This window comes from Cheilinus undulatus, linkage group 4 (genome assembly GCF_018320785.1).
Source record: "Cheilinus undulatus linkage group 4, ASM1832078v1, whole genome shotgun sequence".
Lineage (NCBI taxonomy): Eukaryota > Metazoa > Chordata > Actinopteri > Labriformes > Labridae > Cheilinus > Cheilinus undulatus.
Window position 1 is genome coordinate 10,317,500 of NC_054868.1, and position 27,310 is coordinate 10,344,809.

The 27,310-nt window shown below is 39.5% G+C and overlaps 2 protein-coding genes across 3 annotated transcripts in view; one reads left to right on the top strand and one right to left on the bottom strand.

Annotated features, from left to right (window-relative positions):
• The window catches only part of ppp1r12c (protein phosphatase 1, regulatory subunit 12C), a 34,250-nt gene extending 31,973 nt beyond the window's left edge, over positions 1-2,277 (top strand). For both annotated transcript variants that reach the window (XM_041785879.1, XM_041785880.1), the window contains exon 20: positions 1,100-2,277. In XM_041785879.1, coding sequence (XP_041641813.1) covers positions 1,100-1,186 — 87 coding nt within the window. In that variant the 3' untranslated portion in view covers positions 1,187-2,277. The remainder of the gene's footprint in view (positions 1-1,099) is intronic.
• A 2,757-nt stretch (positions 2,278-5,034) lies between these two features.
• Positions 5,035-26,449, bottom strand: LOC121508341 (rho GDP-dissociation inhibitor 1-like). Its single transcript, XM_041785132.1, has 6 exons — positions 26,314-26,449; positions 17,550-17,738; positions 16,504-16,587; positions 11,737-11,813; positions 9,600-9,663; positions 5,035-7,501 (listed from the first exon to the last, which is right to left on the bottom strand). Exons 2-6 carry the CDS (start codon positions 17,734-17,736, stop codon positions 7,302-7,304), a joined length of 612 nt encoding a protein of 203 aa, XP_041641066.1. The 5' UTR covers positions 17,737-17,738; positions 26,314-26,449; the 3' UTR covers positions 5,035-7,301.
• Between the last annotated feature and the right edge of the window lie 861 nt (positions 26,450-27,310).

Genomic DNA, 27,310 nt, shown 5'->3' on the forward strand with positions numbered 1-27,310 from the left:
GTTGTCTCTCATGCAGAAGGCCACAAGGAGACAGGCCTGACAACAAAAATTGGCTGGGCCCCTGAAAATCCCAGAGAATGGGCCCTCCCAAATTGTGATTTAATACCAGTATTAACTCATTTTAACTCCTTTTTGCATCTTTAACCCAATTTTAGCCATTCTTTAACCCCTTTAAACCACTTTTCCTGCATGTTTATCCCCTTGTGCCACTCCTATCCATTCTTGCCACTTTTAAACCCATTTTCATTACTTTTTTTTTAACTATTTTTGTGTTTTGTAACCAATTTGTCACACTTTTTTCCTCTCTTTCACCAATTTTTGCCACATTTGAACCTCTTTTCACCACTTTACCTGGTCATTTTTGCAGCACTTCTGCCAACCTTAACCCTATTTTAAATATCTACTAATTATGACAGTAAATTTCTGTAAAACAGATCAAATGTTAAGTCATTCTCAAATTATTTCAATATTCATTGTTTGTGGGATGGACTTAACATCTGCAGACATTTAAAGCCAAAGGATACTCTTAAAACCACAGCATTGTTTTTCCCTCATTTTCTGAATCTAATGATCTTTCAGGGGCCGGACAGGAAGCTTTGGGGGGCCTGATATGGCCCCTGGGCCACCAGTTTATGATTAGTGTTCTAGAAGCTGGGCTAAACAGCACTGCGGGTTCGGCACTATTTTGCAGTGCAAGCTTTGGTTATTTACTCTTCCACCTCAGTGATTCTGATCAGCTGTTCTGATCACTGTTACAAATTGGTTCTAGAAAAACTGCAAGAAAAGTCCAGAGAAAGGCACCATAAGTGTGGAAAAGCACTGTGTGACCAGGGACTTTTTTTTTTCTTTTCTCTTGGATCAACTCTGCTTTAAGGATTAGTTTTGAGTCTTTGCCAGAAGTTAAGAAACTTGAAGTTTGTGTTGATTTGGTGAACCCTGTAAAGAAAATAGTACATCTGTTCGACACATGGAAATAGAATTAATATATATGATAACAAAATAAAACTTAAGAATTGAACATGAACACAGTTGAAATACCTGCAGTTTGTTTTTACTTTCATAACTGAGGCTAAACCTCAAGTGTCTCATGTCTCTGCAGGTTCTGGGGGATCTCAAAGCAGACAACCAGAGGCTCAAGGATGAAAACGCCGCCCTCATTCGGGTCATCAGCAAACTTTCAAGATGAACCGCTGATTCAAAAAAAAGAAAACCCTACATGGAGATAAAAGTATTCTATTCTTGTTTTGCCCGACTCACACATCACAGAGAGCGGGAGCCTTGAACACAGCACATTCAGCAGTAACTGGAACAGTGTAAAGATTTCAGGGTTATTTGCCTGTTTGGGCCTTTATGTTTTGGCAGATCTACTGTAAAACAAGCTGAACTGCACCTCCTGTGGACTGACGGGGCATTCCTGTTCACATCCACTTTTTTATTCAGTTTTTATTGTTGTATTTTTTTAACTGGAATATTTTAATGTGCTTTGCTCCTCTGATGCTTTGTATATAGAGTCTGTATTGAGAGTCTTAAAGCCATGCACAGTGCCAGCTAACGGGAAATATCTTTGAATGACCTCTTAAGAGGTAGACTAATGATGCCAGTCAGGTTTAGCGGGTGGTTATGGGAAAAAAGTTAAATGTGCCAAAAACCAGCCCTAGTTTTGCATGTCATTCGGGGATAGCTCAGTGGTCAGTGTTGTTTCTCAGGATGAGTGATGGCTTGATGCTTTCTGCTCTGGCTGACTGCTGTAAAGGTGGACCAAATTTGCATGCTCACTCCTCCCTGCTCCTCTGAATGTATATTTATGATGTATATTTATGTACAGGGGTCGCCTGTCCCGACAGTGATGTAAAGGTGTAATCTTGGTTTCTGTTGTACAACACGACATTGAGCAATTTTTGGGTGCTAATCGTGGACGTCTAGACAGATTAAGAGGGATTTATACAGAACATGTTACATACACCAGATCTTTGTTGAGGTTAAGGAGAATGCATGCTCTATCTTTTAGTACTGTAAGTCAGTAGTTATTTCACTTTGCTTTGTTGACTGGACACTTGTGAAAGCAAAGACCCTTAAGCTAAGTATTCACCCTGTGACAGACGGACCAGAGGAGTCATCTCTTGAATGTTTACTCTAGTTTTAAAGAAAAAACCCTGCATGTCAAATTGTCTTTTGATGCTGTGCCTTTCAATATACATTTCTATGTCATATTTCTATTTTGCTTCAGTAAACACTGTAAAATATAAAATACATTAAGGGCATAAATTATTAAGCCTGTTTGTGACTCTGTTATTGTCTTCTAGATTTAAAAGGACAGAAATGATAAAACAACATCACAAAAGAAACTTGGTTAGACTGTATATGGAAACTTTGCATGGGTTTTCAAATGACAGGCTTTGAAGCTCACTGTGCCAAATCTTGTTTGTGAGCAAGAGGACATGTGTGGCTATTTTTAAAGTTTGAATTATTTCTGTGGACCAAATATTTTTTCAGGAGAGCAGTTTGTTCAGAAAGTTCTGCCTCTACTCAACACGGCTCTCCTGCTCTGGTGTGGCATCATCACTCTGTCTCTCCATCTACTTCATTGTAAATGTTTGAGAAAGACAAAATCTGCATAAAGTTTGATCAGTGGTTATCATAAATCTATAGAAGATAACAGTAATGTGAATCATTCCTAAATAGCTGAAGAGTTTGTCTACATTTTAAAGCAAAAATGAAGTCTGTACGTGGAAGTGAGCTGAAGTTACAAGCCTGAGAAGTTGAAGGAGTTTTAGAGGATTTGAAGAGCTGTCACATCTGAAATAATGTTATTTTAGTTTTAGAGAAAGCAAAATAGTTGAAAAGTATTATAAAAGTATAAAAAAGTATTTAAAAGGGCATAAGAAGCTGAAGAGTTTGATAGAATAGTGAAATTGGCACAAGAAACGCCAAAGTAATAGGAGTGGAAGAAAGTGCAAATCAGCATAAAAAATCCCATTATTTGAAAGGTTAAAAAATGTATAAAAAGTTAAATATTTTAAAAAAGTATAAAAAGGAATGATAAAAAGTCATTGCAGTTGAATGACAAAGAAGCCTAACAGAATCAAGTTTGAATGGTGTTGATATGACAAAGTATGAAGAAGTAGATAGTCGGCACTAAAGAAGAAGAAAGAAAAAAATGGCAGACGCGAGTAACAATAGTGTGGATGCTTACCCAGCGTTCCCACTATGTGCACAATTCTGAAGACTTGAGGCCGATGTATCAACAGTATCACTCCAAACTGCTAGACCAGAAGCTCAATCCCTCAGTCTCACTTTATAAATCATTCTAAATCACAGCAATGCAACTTTCTGATCAGAAAAGTCATCATTTTGACACTTCGGCCCTCAAAATTCCCTCGTAATTACAAATTAGTCTCACTCCTGTGCAAACTCGATGTGGAGGACACTTTAATCAAGTGGCAGGACATAAAAGAGCTAACAAGTGACTTTATGGGAATTAGGCAATTAGATAGTGCAGTGAGAACAGAGGAAGAGGGGGCCTGGCAGGTGTGGACTCCATCTCAGATGAAGAGAAAGGTGAGTCAGTATCTCCAATACAATTTTGACGATTCATTTAATCAGCCATGGTAATCATGACTGAAGATGGACAGCTGTTAGATATAAACATATGATAGCTGAATTTATAGGTTTAGAAGAATTAATCAGTTCAAAGTTGACAGAGCTCAGTTTGACTGCTGTGCTTCATTTTTCAAGACCTTAGTGGAGTTTTACATTTTTTTCATAAAAAATTAACAAACCTTTCACAGTTAACATTAGCTTCAATTGTTCAAAGGCTAACTTTTTTCCTGACATGCTGAAGAGGCCAGATTTTCATATAAACTACAATTCATATTTTATGTCTGATGAACATGTAACTGGTGAATTATTTTTAATTTTCTTCAGTATGCCATTCTTAGCTTTAAAAAGGAGAACTGTCCCTATCAAATATACTGCAGCGAACTATATTGAGACATTTTAGCGACTTACACTGTATGGAAAAAAGTTATTTTGCTGCCTGACCATTACACCAACAGGGACTGTAGTGACATTGTATTCAAATACATTTACTTTAATATAGAGGTGGTCCCCTTTTGCAGCTATAACAGCCTCCGCTCTTCTTGGATGGCTTTCCACAAATTTGGAGTGTGTCCAAGGGAATTTGTGCCCATTCATTCTGGAGAGCTTATATGAGGTCAGGCACTGATGTTAGACAGGAAGGCCTGGCTCACAATCTCCAGTTAATGTTCATCCCAAAGGTGCTCAGTTGGATTGAAGTCAGGGCTCTGTGTGGGCCGGTCAAGTTTTTCCACATATAACTCATCAGTCCATGTCTGTATAGTCCTTACTTTGTGCTCTAGAGCAGAGTCATGATGGGCCTTCACCAAACCGTTGCCACAAAGTTGGAAGCACAGCATTGCCCAAGATGTCTTGGTAAGACTGGCCTTCACTGGAGATAAAGGGCCTAGCCCCAACCCTGAAAACAGCCCCACACCACTATCCCTCCCCCCTCTATTGTTCACAGTTGTGAGGGGAAACAGGTGTTTAGTTTTGAGTCTTAAAGAGCCTGAAGAGGAAAATTGCTGAAACCTTGGCTTTCATTAAGAATGGACTGATGCTTACAATAACCCATGTCTCTTTACTGACCACCGAGTTTATTGGGTTAGAGTTTTTTTTTTTAAACTTTAAGAAAAAGTTTAACAGCAGCATGCGCCAAAATGATTACAGATAATAAAAGAATGTAAAACAAATCTGTTTGCCCTCATTGTTAGCTGTAGACAGGATGAAAAACAAACAATATTTCAGCCATAGGAGGTGAGTTTCAGATTCTCTCCTGCTTTTAATCTGTTAACAACCAGTGCAGCAAATAAAGCTTTTTGTAAGAAGTAGCCTACTCCTGTAGCCTTATGTAGCCCTTGTCTGTCAGTTGATAGCCACCGAATCCTAGCAAAATTAAAAATAAATCAAGAAAACAGAGGTACTTCTCTGCAAGACAGCGCATGATTGGAGGCCAAGTTGAGCAAAACCTTTATTGACTGAGAAGAGCAATCACAAATGATGATAGAATATACAACCCCACCAGCATGCCAGCGTTTTCATAGAAACTGTACAATGTGAAGGAATGTATGGAGCAGGAAGTACATCATTATCAGAAGAAACAAAAATAAGTTACATCCATATGTTCTGGTACAGTACGAGTCGATTTCAGTTGAGTATTACGATCAGTAAGTTGTGTTAAAACCCTCTGCCTCATTAAATACTGAGGAAGTATTTTACCTGTAGTGTCACCTTACATTTCCTTTCACTGCTTTCTTCCTGTGAGGGCTAAAAGGCTAAAGAGAGGTCTGGTCAGCTTCCTTTCTCCTTTTTCAGTCTGCATGGGGGAGAGACCAGACACCGCCGAGGTCTCCAGCAGCAGACGGTGCTTGGCTCAGCCTCCTCCTCACTGAAGCTCTCCTGACTACAGACTAAAAGTTCTGAACAAGCAACATTGAGGGAATTTAGTAGCGGGAATGCATTACAGTAAGGCAAACAGGGGCAACAAATAGTTCAAAAAAGGCAAAATTCAAAATGTGTGATTTCCTCATAGTTAGTGCTAAGGCCTCAAGGCTAAAAGGAGATTCAACAATACTGTCCTGCTTGGTTTGGCATCTTTTCTCCAATCAACAACATTCAGTCCCCTTTCATTACATGGTTAAGTTTATTTTTGGGGGCAGTGGGCGTGTGCAGAGCGGTATCTGAGAGTCCTGTATAAACTGTCTCTACTACAACAGGGCTACAGATGAGTTGGTAGCGAGAGTAAGCCCTTGATATACAGGCTACATGATAGCTAGTGCTGCTCATGCACACAAGGCATACTAAAAAACATTTCAGACATTATTCGATACATAAGGCAGCTTTTTTTCTAACCGTTGTTTTCTTTACTACAGAGCACGAGGGGGGACGTGATCAGGAAAAATAACAAGTTTCAGCTTCGCAGAGACAACTAGTTCATGCTCACAAAATCTGTTTGCGCATGAAACCTTCTCATGGACACACAAAACTTCCTCTAAAGAATAAAACAACCTTCTTGTGAGAAGGTAGAATTTTTCAGCAAGCACATGAAACTTTCCCAAAGGTTCACAAAACTTACTGTGAGGACAGGAGGCCTATAAAACTCTCCTTAGCACACAAAACTTTAAGTGTACAACAGAAACCTCAGTAGCACAAGAAAACCTTCTTGTGAGCTCAAGAAGTGCCCTTGTGTGTACAAAAAAACTTGATGTTTAGCATAAAACTACCTTCTTGTGAGCACGCAGAGCTTTCTTGTGTGCACTAAAAACCTCATGAACAACCTTCTTGTGAGCAAATCTTCTAGAGGAACAAGAAACCTGATGATGAAAAAAGAATTCATGCAAATGTGCAAAACTTTCCCTTAGTTTCTGCTGTGCACCAGGAACTTGTTTTTTTCTGTCCACATCAATTTAACAGCTCTGTACTTTACTCCCTCATTGACTTTGGCCCCAGTCCCAATTGAGGAGGGGTGTGTGTGAATGCATTTAGGGAAGAGAGGAAGGGAGGTGCTGTACAGCAGATCTGAATTACTGTTTTCCAAGGCAGGTATTGGTAATCATATCAAAAGACAGCAAGTGTGTAGGTAAGCAAAGTAATGCTGTAGAACAAGTGCGTGTTTGAGGGGTGCAGGTGGATGTGGTGGGGCCTGCGATAAACACAACAGCTGATTAACAATGATGTGAATACAGCTACATTACACAACCATTGATACAATTATATAAAAAAGGCAAACAAAAGTTGATTGTACAGTTGCTTTTCCACATGTACTTCATACTGAGAGAGGAAGACACCAGTCTGGAGAGGTGGAAGGCGGGGTTAATCTCTTCAAGCAGCAAAAAAACTGGGACAGAAGACAAATAGAGGGCTGGGTGTGAGGAAGTAAGGTGCTACAAGTAACAGCTCAGGTGGGTGAGTGAAGCTGGAAGGTGGTTCGTGTGCAAACCATGAGACATATGTGGGAAAGTGATGGACGGACGGGGGGAGGCTGCTGCTACTGCCGATGCTACTGCTGCTGACAGAGAGGTGAGGAGGACAACTAGGGGTTAAGACAGCGAGGCAGGAACTAAGGCATGAGAGCATGAAATGCATGACTAAGTCAAAATAGAGAAGGCAGAAATGGCGGTGAACACATGGCGGGGAAGGACAGAGGGGGAGACAGCGGCTGAGGAATGCACAGGGCTGGGGGGTAATCTTGATTCCCTCACCCCCCACAAAAACAAAGGCCTCTTTTAGTCTTTCCAGTCTTTCTTGATGTTGAGGTTCCACTCCCAGGACAGGTGGTCGTGCTTGTCGTCATCGGTAAACTTGGATTTGATAGAGTAGTTTCCGCGGGCCAGCATGCCTGTGGGAGCCTCCTCCATCGCTGTCAGAAATTCATATTCAGCTGGACGAGGTCCGTAGCTGCCAACCATGTATTCCGATTTATCAACTGTTCAAATATGAAAAAGGACATTAACATTAGAGAGATTAGGGACTGGATTTATGTACATTTATCCTTCAATGTTCCGTTCCTTCTGGAAAAATCAGTTCATTTATGCACATAGGACTTGGTTCAGGCTCCTTCTGCATGAATTACTACATTATGGGACATGGCATGGAGGCGATCAGCCTGTGGCACTGCTAGGGTGTTAAGAAGCCCAGGTTGCTCCGATAGCAGCCTTTAGCTCATCTGAGCCCGGTTTCTCTCATCTTCCTCTTGACATTTCCTCAGAGATTCTCCATGGGGTTCAGGTCAGACCAGTTGGCTGGCCAATCAAACACAATAATACCATGGTCATCAAACCAGTTTCTGGTAGTTTTGGCTTCAATGTCAGAAAGCAACTGCCCCTTCTGCAATTTGAAAATGACAGTAAGACACATTACTATTTGATCCGAGCTTTAATTAATTGCCAAGCCTTACTGTAAACCAGAGTTAACATGTGCCAAAGTGTAGCCTATTTGCTGATTTGTTCCTTTGTTTTTACATTATAAAAATCTGCATAAAGAGGTCTATGATCAATAAACTACTGAATGATCTCCCCTTATGATCTCATCATAATGATCTCATTTGATACTGCAAAAACATGTTTCACATGTGTGCTGATGCTGTTGTTATTCTGCACTCTCGTATTGTCGAGTTACGTACCACCAACAACACTCATCATGTCGATCAGCTGTTATGGCCTAATTGCTGAATACTGAGTGACACATTTCAGGTGTGTGTGTACATTTGAATAGTAGAGTTTAGAGGAAGTTAATAATAAGGCAAAATAAGCTAATTCAAGTCATTTCTGAACAGAAACTGAAAATAAAAAGGACTATAAAAGGTCTTTAAAAGTTACATTTTGTCCTACACACCCTTAATGTGTTTTTCAACTGTAAAATGATGTAGAAAAAGTTGCATGGACTGTGAAAAACAAAATCACAACCACTAATTACAAAGATGCCAATTTGCATGGGATTAGTATTGTCTTTGACCCTTGTTGTGTGCTGAAATATGGTTGGTAATCTGTCCTGGATTTTTTTAATTTTATGATAATTTTATGATGGTTGGTTGATATGCTTCATCTGACTGCTGGCTGCACCTGTGTGCATGTGAGAATAAAAGCACGAGGCTGGCTCAGGAGCAATGCAGCACTGAGCAATCTAGGCTGAGAAGCAAACAAAGGGATGTAGAACATGTTTTATTCTGACTGTTTTGCTGCGGTTACTGGGAAACAAGATATCTTAAACTCAACACTAAGAAGCAGGCTGTTTGTATTAAAGTGGTAGAGTGTTTCTACTCTGCCCTCAGTCAGAGCCTCAACTCCCGTGGTTTGTTTAATTCACCAGTCAGTAAATACATGGAATTAAATCTGTTTATCCTCTCGTTAAAATGTCACATCAGTGTTAGGGTCTTTTACAGACAGATGGAGAGCAGAAGAGAAAGAAGATGTCTCCTGGTCAGTAAGTCCATATCTGTTTTTCAGTTTTGTTTTTGTAAACCTTAACATCAATTGATTGGTCGGTGGGTGGGTGTAATTTCAGTTAATGAGGTTTTCTTTAGTTGTTGACTACAGCCCTAGAAATTATAGTTATGAAATTCCCATGGGATTAAAAACACAGAGGGCCTCTGATTTTTACTAATTATCAGATGTACATAAAAATACATCTATTCAGCAGCATGTGTGGCTCTAAAACCTGAATAAAATATTCAGCATTAATGAAGCCTTCTGCAATGTGTAGGTTACTAATGCCATGTGCACTAATGCACCTCCATACAATTACTGATGTCAGCTCTTGAACAGAGCGCTGCTAACAAACAGGATAGTCCCTCTCATTTTCAACCTGTTGCTACAATTGTGAAATGTTTCACCAGGTGTTTTCTTTTAGCATTTCATAACTTCCCCAGTCCTCTGTTGCAGCCGTCACCATTTATTATGTACTGCTGACACTGACAGACAGACCTCACAGGTGACAAAGGTTAGTACTGTTTGATCAAAATGTTTAGAGGCAGAGGTGCTTGGTGAACAATATTTCAAAGACATCAATACAAAGAGTTCACTTACTCCTCACTCCTTTCCTGTATGTCTGCTGCACATACTTCAGACCCGAAACAATCTCCCTGTTCACCTGAGGAGACACAATCATTGTCAAAGACAATATGACACGACAAAAAATAGATCAAAGTCATAGTATCAACTAACAAAGGTGTGTGCAATAAAATAGTGTTAATAAACCTACAAACCTGAAAATGATTGGTTTATTGTTTAAAAGTTGCAAGTAAATCACATTGTAGCTCAGTTTATCTCACTCTCCTGACAAATAAATTGATTGATGCCCTAACTGATTGGCTGCTTTAACAAAAACAAATACACTCACCAGCCACTTTATTAGGTACACCTTGCTAGTACTGGATTGGACCACCTCTTGTCTTCATCCATTTTCTACACCACTTATTCTGTTGGGGGTTTTGGGGGGATGGAGCATACCCCAGCCATCATTGGGCCAGAGACGGGGTACACCCTGGACTGGGCACCAGTTTATTGCAGTGCTAACATACAGAGACAGACAACCAGGCACGCTCAAACTCAAATGTACAGCCAATTTTAGAGTCCTCAATTAACCTAATGAGCATGTCTTTGGTGGTGGGAGAAAGCCGGAGAGCCCGAATAGAACCCACGCAAATGCAAACCAATGCAAACTCCACACAGACCTGACTGGGAAACGAACCAGGAACCTTCTTGCTGTGAGGCAACAGTACTAACCTCTGCACTACCATGCAGCCCCCTTTTGTCTTCAGAACTGCCTTAATTCTTTGTGGCATTGTTTCAGTAAGGTGTTGGAAACCTTCAGAGATTTTGGTCCACATTGACATGATAGCATCACACAGTTGCTGCAGATTTGTTGGCCGCACATCCATGATGCAAATCTCCCATTCCACCACATCCCAAATGTGTTCTATTGGATTGAGACTGTAGAGGCCGTCAGAGTACAGTGATCTCATTGTCATGTTCAAGAAACCAGTTGGAGATGATTTGAGCTGTGTGACATGGTGCATTACCCTGCCCAAGGTATCCATCAGTAGATGAGTACACTGTGGTCATAATAAGATGGACATGGTCAGCAACAATACTCAGGTAGGCTGTGGCATTTAAACAACACTCAGTTAGTAATAAGGGTCCGAAGTGTGCCAAGAAAATATCCCCCAGTATTACACCACCACCACCAGAACCAGCCTGAACCATTTATACAAGGCAGGATGGATCCATGCTTTCATGTTGTTTACACCAAATTCTGACCCTACAACCTGAATGTTGCTGCTGAAATCAAGACTCATCAGACCAGGCAACATTTTTCCAATCTTCTATTGTACAATTTAAGTACAAGTTAGTGCAAACTCTAGCCTCAGTGTCCTGTTCTTAGCTGACAGTGTGGTCTGCTGCTGCTATAGCCCGTCTGCTTCAAGGTTCGACGTGTTGTCAGTTCAGAGATGATAGTCTGCATACCTTGGTTTTTACAAGTGGTTATTTGAGTTACAGTCGCCTTTCCATCATCTCAGACCAGTCTGCCCATTCTCCTCTGACATCTGATATCAACAAGGCATTTTCGTCCACTTAACTGTCACTCATTGGATGTTTTCCCTTTTTCTGACCATTCTCTGCAAACCCTAGAGATGGTTGTGTGTGAAAATCCCAGTTGATCAGCAGTTTCTGAAATACTCCGACCAGCCCGTCTGGCATCAACCAGTCACTTAGATCCTCTTTTTTCCCCATTCTGATGCTTGGTTTGAACTTTAGCAAGTCGCCTTGACCACGTCTACATGCTTAAATGCATTGAGTTGCTGCCATGCGATTGGCTGATGAGTGATTTTATGTTAGCAAGCAACTGAACAGGAGTATCTAATAAAGTGGCCATAGGGTGAATTTGGTCAATACCAGCAGCAAGTTGGTTAATCTCCCTCAGGTCATCAGTATTGGTTTTGGCAGCTAAAAAAATGTATCAGCACATCCCTATTACCCTAATGAAGTGTGATAATGAGCCATGATGTGTTATTTGTTTTAATTGTTTTTAAACTGAGTATTTAATTAATTGTCTCTGACTTACTCCTGTCTGCTATTTAAAAATGTTAAACTGCAAAAACTGAGTTATGGGATAAATGAAGTTATCTGAATCTGATTCCTGCACCACAGCTGCAGCTCTCACCTTAAAGCCGATCTTTATTTTGTATTCAACTCCCTCCTTCAGGATGAATGCCTGCTTATTAAAGGCTTCCAGGTCTCCTGCAGCAAGAATGAAGGGAAAAGCAAAGGCATTAGCATTAGGTTCATCATATTATGTAGACCTTAATGGGAAAAAAATTAACAGTACACAGCCAATGTACAGTGTTTTTTGGAGATAACCCTCACCAAGACTGGAATTTTGTAACATTATAGCGAATATTTCATCCACGTCTGTAAAGAGAGGCTCACATTTTTGTACAGTGTTTTTTCCTCTTTGCTAAGTCATTATCCAATGATTTAGCTCACCAATAAATTTAAAGCCTATTCAACCTTTTATCATCAGCCTCCACCATCAAGAGGCCTCACTATTGCCAGGTATAAGCACTTTACAGAGAGGTTTTCACAATCAATAAATACTCTAATACTGATACATTTTTAATGCAATCAATCTGTGTGTACAAGAAACATCCAGTAACATTCATCAGCATCAAACTGATGCTCTACCATAGATAATTATGTGAAGTAGTGCAGAACGCCTGGATAACAAACCCTTTTACCATGTCTGCTGTTTTCAGGCAGGGCAGACTGCTGTCCTACTTAACACTGTCTCTGTGAAGTACAACAGTTGAGTAACTAAATCTGCAAATGGCACAAATGCTCTGGTCCCTTCTAAATAATCTGCACTGCACAGAAAAATGTATCCGACTAATCATCCTATCATCAAATTTAAGCAGCAACCTGCTGGCAAAACATCTCCCACGTTAGGTTGTCAAGATTTTTCACACTTTCACATTGTGATACCATGAGTTTTAAAAGATACCATCTGTTTTCCTTAAAACATTGCATATTTGAGTATTTCATTCCATCAGTAAGTCTGCATGCTTTCAAAAGTCTAGTTGATTTGCTAGTCTGAAAAAACTGGGCTTTTAAAATGCATTTTAACAGTTAGACTGAAACTAATCCTTTTTCAAAGTTGGACCAAGACATCTAGTTATTAGTAAACAGTATTAAAGGCCATACACAAAGATAAAGAGGTAATCATGACTCATGTTCGCCAGCAAGGGCCACAATATAGCTCATATAAACACAGGATGGGATGCTGTGACGGAATTTAAGCTATTCTATACTTCTGCATATCTGGGTACTGCCTTGACAATGTATTAGTACACTCATTTCCACAGCAGCCTTCTCTGCTTTAAAAAGCAGCACAGAGAAGTTGGTGAAAGGAGGAAGCCAGCAGATATTGTCACTTCTCTGCTACTGCACCCATAGCTAATTTTTCTTCTTGAGCCCTATTTGCATGGGATTAGTATTACCTAGGGCAGTGGTTCTCTACTGGTAAGTCAGAACCCAAAAGTGGGTTATGAAACTCTTTTCAGTTGGTCACGAATGTGTGGCAAGAAAAAAAAATTGGTCAAAAAGTCTATGTATGGAAGCCAGAGGGGATATAAAGAACATTAATACCTTTATTTTGTAGTTTTTCCAATGATGATGACTAAGGCCGGCCACACACTAGACGATTTTTTTATCTCAAACGATTTTAAAACCGTGTGAGACCACAGATGTGAGGACAATTTCAAAAGATTTTTCATCTTTAAACCTCTGAACAAATACACTAGACGACTCAGCCAGACTGTCAGATCACTTGAGAGCACACACCTGCTGACCTGCCAACGACCTCGTTGATCACATGATTTCAGAAAAAAAAACAAACAAACATGATCTGCTTTTAAAATGTCTTTTCTTTTCTCTTTATTCAGTTATGTTTTGTTTCATTTAGCGTCCAAACAACAACATTTCTCATTAAATAAATGTGAATGGTTGGAAATTTTTTTAAAAGATTTGGGTCGCGATTTCTCTTCAGGAGGTGGTGGAGGGTGCTGATGCCCTAATAGTTGAGAACCACTGACCATTCTCTTCGAGACCAAAGCATCTAAAAGTATCCTGAAGTCACCAAGGGACTGACTGACCACCAGGTTCTAAAGATTAAAGCCCATAAATGTGTTGGTCCATAAAAACAGGCTCTTTGGGTTGGGTCGTTCTCTCACATCAGAACTTAAAGGCTGCAACACTGCAACATCAGAGAAATCTGGCACAAAGAAGCCGCTCTAACTCCTTCCTGGTAGTGATCTTGCTCACTGACTGAGGCTGCATGACTCATCAGTGGGCTTTTACTGTAACTTCACTCATAAATCTTGCACTTTCTTACGATTAAAAAAAGTCTTTTAGACAAATGATCATACCTGCGTTTTCTTTAGCCTGGCCCAAAAAATTCTTAACAGCAGTAGAAACTTTAAGGGACCCCACATCATGACAAATAATGATAGATTAAACAGTTATTTTCATGTAATGTGTGTAAAGCGACAATACGACTAAAACAGCATACGACACACTAACAGATTCCACTCACCAACGTTCAGAATCCTGACATCAAAAATTAGACTTGCAAAAACTCTGATCAAAGGCTCTTTCTGAGTTAACAAACAAGGCAGATGACAAGATAATGGGGAGAGGATTGAGAAGGTGTAAATATGGGTGACAGAGTAACCCGGGACTTCCACTGGGTCCGTCTCCGGTCTGTCACAGCTGTGCTGCTGCATGTCTGCGTGCTCCGCAGTCCATCTAGACCCACAAGACATGGAGTTCACATAGTACGATTATGCCCAGTTGTGTGAGAAGATACTACTGAAGGGCTTCAAAAACCTTACAAACACATGTGAAGCTATTGACCCAAGCTGCAAGAGGGTAAACTCGCTTGGATTTGTCTCTTATTTTACCCTTTCATTTCATTTGGATTTTTGTGCTTCATGCATGGTTAAGTATTTATAAATAAATGTGCTTAATCGGTTTACTTAAGTTCTTTGAGAAGTATGATTCAGATAAACTTTACCTATTCTTTTTGTCCCTCCCAGGCTGCTGGAGCTGTGATGGACAAAGACTGGAGTCACTGGAAGCACTCTCATTGACTAAAACTGGAGCCTATTGACTCATCTGAAGTGACAGAGCAGAGACGGACCGAATATGTATCTGGTAGAATTCAGGGGTAAGCTTAAGGAGAGTTAACACTGGGTTACTGCAGTTGGCATGCTTACTTCCAAGACAGCTCACTTCTCAAATGGCTATGGTTTTGTTCCACAGAATGTGTGCTCAGCTGTCTAAGGGGTTCCCCTACACACACACACACACAAGATATCAAGGATGTTTGATAATGATGATTCGAGGTCAGGGAGGATCTGATGAATAATCATGTTGACACCTCAAACTTGAGGATGATTATGGACATATAATAATCGTTTGGGAAAACCCCTGACTCAGGACAACAGAGTGTCAGATGGGGAAATCTGGTCGAAAGTGGGGCTTAAAATTGTGTGTGGCCAATCCTAGGATAGCTCAATTATCAACCTATGTTTCTGATGTTTAGATGTCTGTTTTGGCCTGCAGCTAATTCCTGACTTCCTTGAAAACTTACACATAGAGAGAGTGGGTGTACAAAGGCAGAAAGAGAGCAAGGAGGTCACTGACACTCCTTTAAGAGAGACCTCTACCTTTGTAGTTCATTTCCACCTCTGCAGGCGTCTGCACAGCTTTTTTTCCTCTAAGTCAGTTCAAACGGCCAACCCTCAGGGTTAGGGTTATTTTTCACATCTTAAGTATCAAAGTAAAAAGAAATCACAGACAAAAGGTCTTTAAGGCTGTTGTGCTCTGAGGCCAGCAGGGGGACATTTATGAATGTAGCAGAGAAGGAAAATGATGCAAAGGCTCAAATTTGGAGACATAATCTTAGCATCCCACAGCAGTGTAAATGTTTTTAGGGTAATTTCTTCATCCAATGAATGTAGAGATCTTTAAGATAACTATTTGACTCTAAAATATTTAGAATCAAACTACATTTATTCAAGGTAATAGAAGAATCAAGAGTGAGGCAGGGAGAGACATGGGACAGAATGTTCTGGATGGATTCAAATCTAGGCCAGCTGGGAGCATGAACGGCTACAGAGACAGTCCAGAGAACATTTTTACAGTCATGAGCCAAGCAGGAATGAAAGAATCTGGTCTATGATATCCACTTTATCTCTTTACCAGTGAAGACAATCACTGATTCCATATTCATTTAGTGCTCCACCCAGTGAGTTCAAATCTTCAGTCTGTACAGTAAGCTTGAAAAACTGTAGGTTTAAGTTTAACCAGTAAACTTTGGATAAACCTGTGTAACTTTGACCTCCTTTAACATGACTTTAAAGGTGCAGTGTGTAAAATTGGGACTATCAACAACTAACAGTCAATTCTGGAGTGTGATGATCATTTCTCTGGTGATAACTGTGGGAACCAGTGAAGTTTAAAAATCAATACATGCTTAACTGTTATTTGGTTCCTTCTATGGTGCCATAGAAACAGGCAAAATGCAAAAATCCAAGATGGCAGCGTCCTTGGAGGGGACCCTCCCTATGTATGAATAAAAGGCTTATTCTGAGTTAATTTAAAACATAAATTTAAAAAATGTGTTATCAGATGTCAACACTAATTTAGATCAATCTACTTATAAATGTTATGTTTCATTTTAACCAAGCTTGTTTTGTTAAATGCTACTAGGCTAAATATTACACACTGTACCTTTAACTGACCTCGTTAGACGTCTGTATGGGAAACCATAATACATAACAATATACGTTCTTTCAAGTTCAAGGCAAAAAATATATCTGTATTATTTTAGTGTAGTTTGACCTCATAAACCTGCAGAACATGGACTCACCTGTCAGGTCCAGGACCAGGGGGTTTGGGGCTGATTCACAGACCAGACACATTTTGGTCACTTGAACATTTGGAACACAGGGATCTGAAACAGGACGCAAGGAAAAACATCATGTTTTATTTTGTTTGTTGCGACTGTGTGGGGGTGATGTTCTGTTTCAATGTTTAATTTTCATTTGACGTTGTCGGTATTGGACGTGTTGCACTGAATTTTCCATACTGATCTGTACTATTGCATGTTTACTAGAACAAAGACAGTGGTCCAATTAAAGGGGACATATTTTATCCTTTTAAGACAAGTTTATATTGGCCTCAGAAGTCTCCAAAACATACCTGACTTCAGACCTGAAGTCTGTTGCTGAAAAAAAAAAAACACTGTGTATGTCTGAAAACACCACTGTTTCAGCCCTGCTCAGAATGAGCGGTTTCTGTGTCTGTGGCTTTAAAGGTTACTGAGCTGTCTGACTCCGCCCCTGACAACGCCTCTCTCTGGAAAACGTGGACTTATCCTCCTCTCAGCAGGCAGCTGAGAGCAGGATCAGGAGAGGAGGGCGGAACTTTCTTCCAAGCAGGGAGGGCCAACCGAACCTTGGGGCGGTGCTAACTCCTCACATGACATCATGAGGGGAAAATCTGAGAACGGCTTGTTTCAACACATATTTTCTGAAAGGTGGAGAAAGAGAGGGGGGAGGGAATGGATTTTTCTAGTACTTGAGAGGATTGTGGACAGGCCAGGGGCACATATTTTTGTCAGAAAAGCCTGAAAAAGTGCAATCTCTGCATTTACTAAAGCATTGGTTCCCAACCTGGGGTCCTGGATCCCTAGGGGGGGTGGAACCACAGATCTTAGGGGGAGGTGAAAGGCTTTGTCTACTTTGAGGCTTCCAAAATTAGATTCGCAAATATTGACTAAACTGTGATAAAGCAGTTATTAAGAAGTTTATAAAGGTCTTTTGATAAGAAAAGCATTTAAAGGCCCTTTTTAGGGTTTTATCAGTGAAACAATTAAAATCTATGTTGACTTTTGGTGGCTTATTTTTACATTACCAGCCTCAGTTTGCCCAGAGCCAAGTAGGGCTGCCTTATATTTGCGTAGACTCTCATCATCTTTATCCAGGTCTTGGAGCTCTTGCAGTGTCTTCTTAGCAGGCGCCTTGTAGACCACCGTGTCTACTTCCTCATTTTCGGCGGCAATGGCTGCTAGCTGCTCCGTAGTCACGTCATCGTCAGCCATGTCTGAAAAGACAGTGAAGAGGATGATTAGAGGCTGTGTAGGTACAGAAGGAGGAAAGGAAGCAGTTATGAGAGGAAAAAGAAAAAGGACAGTGAAGAAGAAAAGTGGCTCTTTAAGGTTAAGAGAGGAAAAAAGAGAAAGAAACTAAGATTTAATGTACAGCGTGCAGAGAATTCTTCCTGTACTCCCATAGAACTCTTGCCTCTTAAAGCACAGGAGTGAAGGAGAGTCCAGCCTCCTGGATCTGAAGCGTCTATGAGGTTGTGCTGATAAGGTGGCAACTGCACCGTTCCTCTCAACACTGATGACCTAACTGTGGCTGCTGTGTGATATCATTTTAATGTATTTCTCTGAAATTACATCACCATGAGAGGAGATGTGAGTGAGCAATGCATCACATGATACAGAACCGATGCTGGAGGGACCCCTCACATGCTCAGACAGTATGTAGGCCACAGGAAAAAAGACTGTCTTCTTCTGGAATGACAAAAATGAGCCCACAGGCCTCTTTTCTTCCATCTGACAGCAAGGTCTCTCACTGCTGGTGCTCCGACCATCCAGTGTGGTCACAACCATGTCAGACACATGTCCTGCCCTATGGCCACAAAGAAACCAAGACACTGGTTCTGAACAGACTGACCACTTATTTAAATGCTGCATTTAACCTTTCCCCAATTTACTTGTTTACCTTTCAGTTTAGATTAAAAACAAAAAAAAAAAACACACTATTTTCCCTTGATAAAAACAGGGTTTCTCCTGCATATTAAACTATGAGGCAACCGCATCCAGCACATTTCATGCGGCCATCCAGTTCTCAATATTCAAATTGAATATCTTAAAAACTGTAAAAACTTTCATAACATAATATATCAAAGAGCACAGTATAGACCTGCCCTCTTTGCAAAGTTTCATTAGATAACTTTGGTTTTGAATTGGCACTACACAAACAAAGATTAACTGATTGATTGAACACTTTTGGGCAAGTAGCTATTTTTTTAACGTTTGGTGTAGATCATTTTCTTTTAAACTGTAGTACTTTTTAACACCCTAGAATGCAAAAACAATGTCATTTAGAGCAGTGGCTCTCAACTTGTTGAGTCACGGGACCCACCATCAACTCCCCAAGGAGAATTGTGACCCAAATTGTGGAGCTCTTTTTGGTCAATCAGATGTATTTAACTGGGCCTAAGACAGTACAAATGGTGTAACAAAACAATGAAACAGGACAAAACATGCATGTTTTAAAGCATCTCATAGACAATTTGGTGCATTTTTTTTCCCATACACACATCCGCGACCCACCAGTTAAAAACCACTGATTTAGAGTAAGAGTGAACAGATGACAGATTATTCAGGCTAGTATTCAGATGATAATTTTTATCTGCTTTTTTACCGAGAGCAAATAAAACTTGTTTATTACAAAGATCTCTACTTTGGCTTCCCCTTGGGATCTGTCTTCCTTTCTGACTTTTATTCAACTCATCACACTCTCAATCTAAATAAATCTAAATCAATATAAATCTTTGCCATCCTCATAATTTGCAACATTTAGGTGATGAACACATTAAAACATCCATAGCTAAAATACAGCAATGCAAGATAATAAATACTCTAAAATGCAAGATAATAAATACTCTAAAATGCAATTTTACTTTCATTACAATAGGTACTATTTGTGTATCATAATAACACATAAGATTTTGAATGCAAAGTTTACACTTAAAACTGTGGAGTTGCTGTTTTACATGAGGAAAAACATCTAACATCAGGTTTACTTTCTAATACACAGTATAAACGTGTTAAACTTACTGGCCCTCACAAAACTGTCAGGTTACCCCTTGTTTAAAGCATGTGGTATCAAAAGAGGCTTGAAGTTTCAAAAATGATGACAACTTTAGCTTGAGGCTTGTTTAACTGAAGGCAGGTGAGGTTAATATTACATGAAATGAAGGCAGCACTGACTACAGAGCTCCTCTCTGATTGGGCGATGAAAACAGGTACCAGGATATAAAAGGTGTGTGGGATCAGCACACTGGTTAGTGTGTGTCATTTGGTGAGGGCTGAAAGAGCATGTTTCTGCCATGTCTAGTCAGTTGTCCTTGTTTTTGTGGCAGAGGAAATTTGATACTGGCAAGAGTTGTCATCCTGGTCACCCATTCTTTACACTCACACTGCCAGACATTCAAAAATATGATGCCATCATTTTAATCTTTACAGCAAACTCAAAAGAAACAACACCCAATTGACTGTGCTAACCATCTATTCTGCTCTTGATGGGTATTGTTTGTTATTTTTTCTAGCAATGGAGACTTACTAGGAAGTCCATCATACCAAAAAACGCTTTAATAGTAAGGGCTTGTTGTGCGGCAACAGTCTTATTGATACAGGCCTCATCATGCTAAAGAAAGTTTTCTAAATAGGCTTAATTTTGATAAGAAATCTTTAATGTGTGTGTGTATTTCTTTACTTTTTATAAGAGGGATGCATTCGAATAAGGAAGGAATCCCTGTGCTAAAATCTAATGACTAACAAAAGCAGGAAGTGCTTTGTTTATACCAGAGGAGTTCACATTCATGTTGAGGTCATCCCCCAGAAGCACCACACAGTCAAAACAGGACACAAATCACTAGTAACAAAGTCAATCTAGGCAGTGTAGACATTTGTACTGTTAAGATTAATGCCAACACCTAACTGCCCTGTTCTCTAAGCCATTCTAAGTGTTGGTTGTTTATCAGTGCAAAATGTAATCTGTAAATAATAACAGTAACAGTGTGGTCTGCCTCCCCAGGAGAAACCAAACCAGTGCAAAATAAAAATAACAGTAATCTGGAAAAGTCACAGAGTAGGTGAGAATGTAAATTCTGGGTGTCTTTTCCCTCTCAGCATTTAAGCTGGCCTGAATATACAGCACTGTAGATCCTGGGTGAAACCTGCAGAGAGCTGATAGCGCTGTACTGCATGAATATATGTTCAGCCACAGCTGAACTACTCTGTAGATCAATAAATAAAAGGATACAACAGAAAATACAATTGGGCTATAATAGTATTGATTGTTTAACATAATCCAAAACATTTTTAAAAACTAGCAAATACCGTAAAAATAAAGCCGACATAGACACATAAATGAAAAAAAAACATGCTCAGATAACTACTATGACAACTGGATTTGGCATTTTGACTGTTGTCATCTTTTCTTTTTTCTTTTTAGTGATAATAACAATAAGTGGACATTTTTGGAAAAAAATCCAGTTTTGAGGTATTTTGGCAAAATTATGAACTATTACAGATATAAAGGTATTTTTAATTTCACAGTATCGCAGTTATAGAAGAGTTTCAGTGATATGTGACAATTTGGAACAGTAGGTCTCCAGGGGAGAAGCGTACTTTTTTTTTTTCAAATTTATTTTTGGGCTTTTTATGCCTTTATTGACAGAGGAGGACAGTGGACAGAATTGGAAACAGGGAGCAAGTGAGACACATGCCGGAAAGTGCCACAGGCCGGATTCGATACCAAACCAACTACGAACATAGGGCCCGCCTTCAACAACTAGGCCTCCTGCGCCCCAAAAAGTATAGTTATTTTTTAGCGGAGCAGAGCAAAGGGAAGTGGGAACTACAGTTACCATCTGCTCTTGTGTACCCATCATCCTTTAAGCTACATTCGCTGGCTTGATCTAACAGCACGAAAATGGTGGCTGCTAAAAGTGGCGAGGGAGAACCAGTCTGTGGAGAGACCCAAGTGTCTTAAACTTAAGCCAAAGTGTAAGTTTATATTTTTAAGCCTAACACACACCTACAACACTGTTTTGCCATATTGTAAGATTCAAAGTGCCAGTGCTGATGGCACATTTATTTTTGTGTAGTTTGAGGTTTTGTTCTGATGCCACAATGAAAACACTACCATGAACTTGTTACTGAGGTATTATCATACCCTGAGACTTGTATACATTTACATTCCTATTAACTTAAAAAAAAAAATTACAATAATTTAAAAAATAATAAAAAATAAAAATCAAGAGGCATGTGTCTGGTCTTTACTCGACCTGGAAATGCCCATTAAGGCCACAATGTTACAAGGGGAGGGGACTGTGGGGTTGTTCTGGGGAGGAGCCTTGGAGACTGTACTTGCAGACAATGGCAGAGATTAAGGCTGAAGGATTTTTAAAAATTGCAAATGCGGTATAACTTGTATCGAAGGCAGGAGTGAAATGAATCGTCGACACTGTCGACAAAATGAAACAATACATAGCATAATGGTGGGGGCAGATGCATGATCATCACCTCCCAAAAATGTATAAACTTATGAATATTTGCACTCAATGCTGCTAATAAAAGTGTTAAACTTTCTGCTGCTGATCCTGGCTAAATTCAAAAAAGCATGGAGAAGACTGATTTGTCATGGTACATGGAAATAAATAACCATAAGGCATTTTCATCTGCTTAAAAGCACATGGAACATTTCTCATATTCCCAGATCCTCTATGATAACAGTTGATGATCATCTCTCAAATTAAAACAAAATTAAAAGGAGGGGAGAGAAGAGAGAGGACAAGAGCACACGTATGTGCCATAGATGGAAAAGAAAAAGAGAGGAACTTTATCTTTAACTCTGTCCCGATGTAGCTCAGTTTACTTGTGTGTAAGAACAATTCTTCAACTAAAAAACTGTTTACAGTGCTCCTGTAAACCTTGCCTTATAAACATTATTTTTAGACCTGAAGCGTTTTGATAGATTTAATAAAATGTCTGTGGAAGCTCATGCTCTGCTCACTGTGCTTGCACGTGCATGCCAACAAGTACCTGTATAATAGGCCTGGGCAATATATCATTAGGCACACGTTGCCAATACACGTTGATAGAGATTTTACAGAATTGATGTGGCTATATACACTGTGACAGCAGTTTTAACACAAACAACCCCCACTGTGGAGTTAACAAAAAACGCCAGCAGGTGGCAGCAGTCAGAGAGCTGCACCATGCAGCCCCAGCGCATGTCTCACACTCCTCAGACCAAAACAAGCTGGTACTCAGACCTGGACCATGACTAGTGTTTACCTACAGCCAGCAGGCTAAAAGCAAGATACTGCATTGTTTTCAGGCTTCTTCAAATAGCAGAAAGCCAGGAGACATGAGTCATGCAAGCAGTAATATGGTAAAGTGCATCAGTAGCACCAGTCTTCATCAACTTACACCACCAGGCTAATTAGCAGTTAGCAACAACAGCTTGGCTCACTGAGCTAATCAGTGTCATCTCAACCAGTTATGAATGACACTGTAAACTCAGAGTTTCCCTCAGCTTCTGATGAGGAGACCATAAGCAGCACTTTATGCCTTATTTCTAAAGACATAAGCTGAAAAGTGGTACTGATAATGGCTTCAGGCAGCTGACACTGTTTAATCCTCACTCGTCCGTTGATTACAGAAACAGCAGTGCCATTTAATGCAGAATTAGAGCAAAAAGATATTCTTACAAATTAAAGTGAGCTTCTTGTAAAGTGAAGGCAGAATATTATAGGTAATGTTTAAAAAACAACAGCAAGAGAAACAACAGAGAGGGTCATTTTAAGTTTAAAAAGTTATACATGATACATACATACGTATGTACGAAATACCCAGCCCTACACCTGGAAGTAACACCTCACACCCCGATAAAATCTTGCGAGGGTATGACGGTATTAAAAAAATAAATACCGCCCAATCCTACACCTTATGAAACGTTTTTCAACAGCAGCAAACACTAAGTGATTAAAATGCCTTGCACTGCAATCCAAAGTCGAATGGTGTGTGGGAGTGATTGAGAAATCTGCAAAGAGAGACAGTAGGGCTGCAAAACTGACTGTATATTGCAATCTTGAATAGATAGAACTACAGCCTTGAGTCTTATAGGTTACATTAACAGTTACTCACAATAATCCTGTCATTATAAAAGTTGTTGTGATTACCTCTACAAAATCCACCCTCTGGTATGAAGTAAAAACTTGGAGCATACTTCTTCCTGGATGCCTCGTCTGACCTGCCCAAACTAGCAGCTGCCAGAGGAATGTATGCAGCAGTAAAGGAGTGAACACTTCAGACAGAGGAGATATGGACTGTAGTCATAAACATGCCTGAGCAAAGTCTAAAATGCTCCAAATTTTGATTTATCTTTATGACAATTCTTCCACTATTCACACAAATTCAAAGTGGCAAAATCCTATTTTAAAGGGAATCTGCATAATCTTCTAATGCTCAACTTGTTGCACTGAGATCAAACCCTTTTAAGTCAGAGATAATCATCCCATTTTTGTATTTCTTTGTCTAGCACAGGAAAGTTTCAGGTTACCTCTAGCTACTCAATCAACATATTCTTCAATCTTTGTGGAAAACACTGGGAAGACCCAGTAAGAGGATGGGTCAATAAACAAACCTCTGCGGTCAAGAAGTGCTGACCTGTTTTTATTGAACATTCCTCCGATCACAAACACACTCCACTGTTTTAAATTTCTAAACTGTTTTCTTTGGGACACCAAATTAGGAACAAGGGTGCTTTTTAAAACATGAGACGTTATGGTGGGGGAGGGGGCTTTATAGTGAATGTATTATGTAACTGCTGGCATTAAACTCTGTCAGTGTAGAGAGAAATAAAGAAGTTCCTCTTCCTGTCTGCTAAGGTGGAGAGGCTTCCTGTAGATAACAGCAGCAGTGACAAGTTCTTATTAGGAGACACTGATGATTTAATCTTAAGTTTAATAACTAAGTTTAATACTTAAATTCCTTTACTTTAATAAGTTAAATGGATTTGGAGTCACAATATTAAGATGGAGATAACAATGCCCTCATTAACTGTAAGGCAAAACATTGATAGATATGCAGATCGTCCTCAAAACAGATGTGGTGTTGGGGGATGAATAATAGCTTTGACAGCACACTGCTCCGTAAACATGACATGAAGCAAGAGAGTTAAAATTCTTGAAGATGTGCAAAATAAAGCTGTCAAAATTTTAGATACTTTTCAATACTACACTTCTTAAATTAACACAATGTCATTATTTTGTTCAATGACTATCAAACAGTACTGCAGCTTAAAACATCTAGCTATTTTGTAAGAAAGATGTGTGAGAGAGGATAAAATCAAATATTGCCAAAAAGCTCCAGCACACTATTGAAATTAACCAATGTCGCGAACACATTTGTATAAATCAGACAGTGTGTAAAAGCTTTCTACGTTTTTCGGGACTGTAAACAACAAATGATCCAATGTTAAGTCCTTTAGAGTTTGTTTTTATTTATTTATTTTTTTTTTACTTTTATTGTATCAGTGTTTGAAACGCTTTGTGCATATTTGTTTTCTATAAATATTTTTTTTGCTACTTTGAGTTTAAATTACATTATTGCCCCCCTATTTACTTTTTGTTTTAATCATATGTATTTGTGATTTTCATTTGAGACTTACTCCCTTACATGAAGACATCCTACAGAAAGTTGTACCTGCATTCAGAATATGTATAAAATGTTGACTTTAAATACTGGTACCCGAAAAAACTCCCAAATTCTGATTGTGGCATGTCTCACTAAGGTTTGCTTCCTCTGCGTTTCCTTTAATTAATACAATTTCTTTACTGAAAATAACATTAATGCAGCGCGGCAGATATTAATTGATTCTCTTACAGTAAACACTGGAAACAAAGATTTACTGTTAGGTAATACAATATGTAACAGAGGATGTGTACACATGTTCTCCAATCGCGACTAATGTGTAGATTAAGTTTTCAAAGCACATTTATCTGGACAATCTTAGCTTTTATTGGTGTTGTAAGCAACCAAAAAAATAGATACTCATAGCAGTTACCACCTGAGTCGACACGAAAAAATAAATGTGTTATATCCATCGTATAGGTATCAAGTCAATACTACTGTCGTGAGGCTAACCGTAGCTACAAAAGCGACACAGGTAATAACTGTTGTAGGTGGTGTTGCGTTTTGAAGAGTGACCGATTTAACTCGTGACATCTAGCCGAAAGCGTCCGTGGTTGTCGTAGTTACAATCGTTAAAAACGGAAATGCTCCTAAAGATTTACCACTTACTTAGATTTTTTTTCATTAGAACTTCAGAAACAACTATCAAATATCACTCTGATCAAAAATCAACCATGAATTAGTTACGACACCTTCCGTCTTCAGACGGATTCTGCTACAAGTCGTCACTTAACACGGTCGCTCTTTCAACCGTAACACTGGCTAACTATACCACTTTGGGCTGGCATCTTTTCAAACAGCCGGCTAACAAACCGGTTTGGAAAGCACACCAAGTTAGCGGCAGCACATTATTAAAAAGTAAACAGGCCTCACTGCAAATATTGACTCATAGTCAGAGGAAGGGGCTCAACTTTTCCTGGAGCCGAACCTCTAATAAAGGGTGGGACTGAGGAGCGAGACAAGTGGCTAGCAGGCAAAAATTCATCAGAGCTAACCTGCGGCTAACAGTAGCTCCCCAAGTATCATCAGTTAAGGGAAAACAGGACAAAAACTAAACTTTACGCTGGTTAGGTTCATGCTGGAAACAACGTAAAAAGTGCCTCTGAAGCCGGATATACTTACCTTTATATTAAATGCAGGAGTGATTTCAGGTGCCTTTGCAGTAAGTGCGTTCGTTGCTCTGCGCTCCAGTGCAAGTATGGCGAACAAGGGAACGGCGCCGCCCCGTGCGTCGCCCGCGCAGCACGGTTCCGGGAACAGGTCCGCGCACGCTGAACGTAAATTACGTGCTGCTCTTAAACACCGCTGACATCCAAAAAACATGTCTTAATGTAGGTCTCTTGTTTTGATTTTTACCTACTCATCCTCCAAAAAAAAAAAAAACAACAACAACAAAAAAAAACATTACTACATTATCAACCTGACTGTCTTACTGGCCAAATTATTTTTCTATACATCTTGATTTTCCAACTTAAAACCACCTCCCTTTTATATTTCAGAAATAAATTCTAACATTAAGAAGTAGGCCAGATAAGATTGGAGCATCATAAAAAAATGTTTGCCAATAACTGATCTTGCATTGTTGCTAAAGCCTGTTTAACTAATTGTTATGGGGTACTGACTGAGTGTAGCCTGTTTGTATCAAAAATTAATAAATGAAGGAGGGAAATGTTCCATGAATTGAGCAAATAAGAGGAAAAACGATGCATCCCTAACGCATTTATGATATTTACCAACGTAATACGTCTTTAAAACTATTTTGTATGCCTTTTTACAAAAAAGGTTAAAATCTGAAAATGAACTTTGATTGTTATGGAAAAAGATTTTTTTTTTTATACTGACACACTCCAGCTTAGCCAGTAAATTAAAATGGGCCATAATATTCAGCTAAAATAGGGCCACATAAATGATTATTTCTTTTACAATGGTGGGGGAAAAAAATAAAGCAGGCAAATGGACAGTTTGGATTTTTCAGCGTAGCATAGACGCACCCTTTGTTGTCTTCTTTACATGGGTCTTTAGCATCTTTATGGTTGTTGGTTTGGTCTTGTTATGGAAGTGGAATGTACTAATTGCCTTTCTCGTCCCGTATCAGAATAAAAGAGTCCCTTTGGTCAGG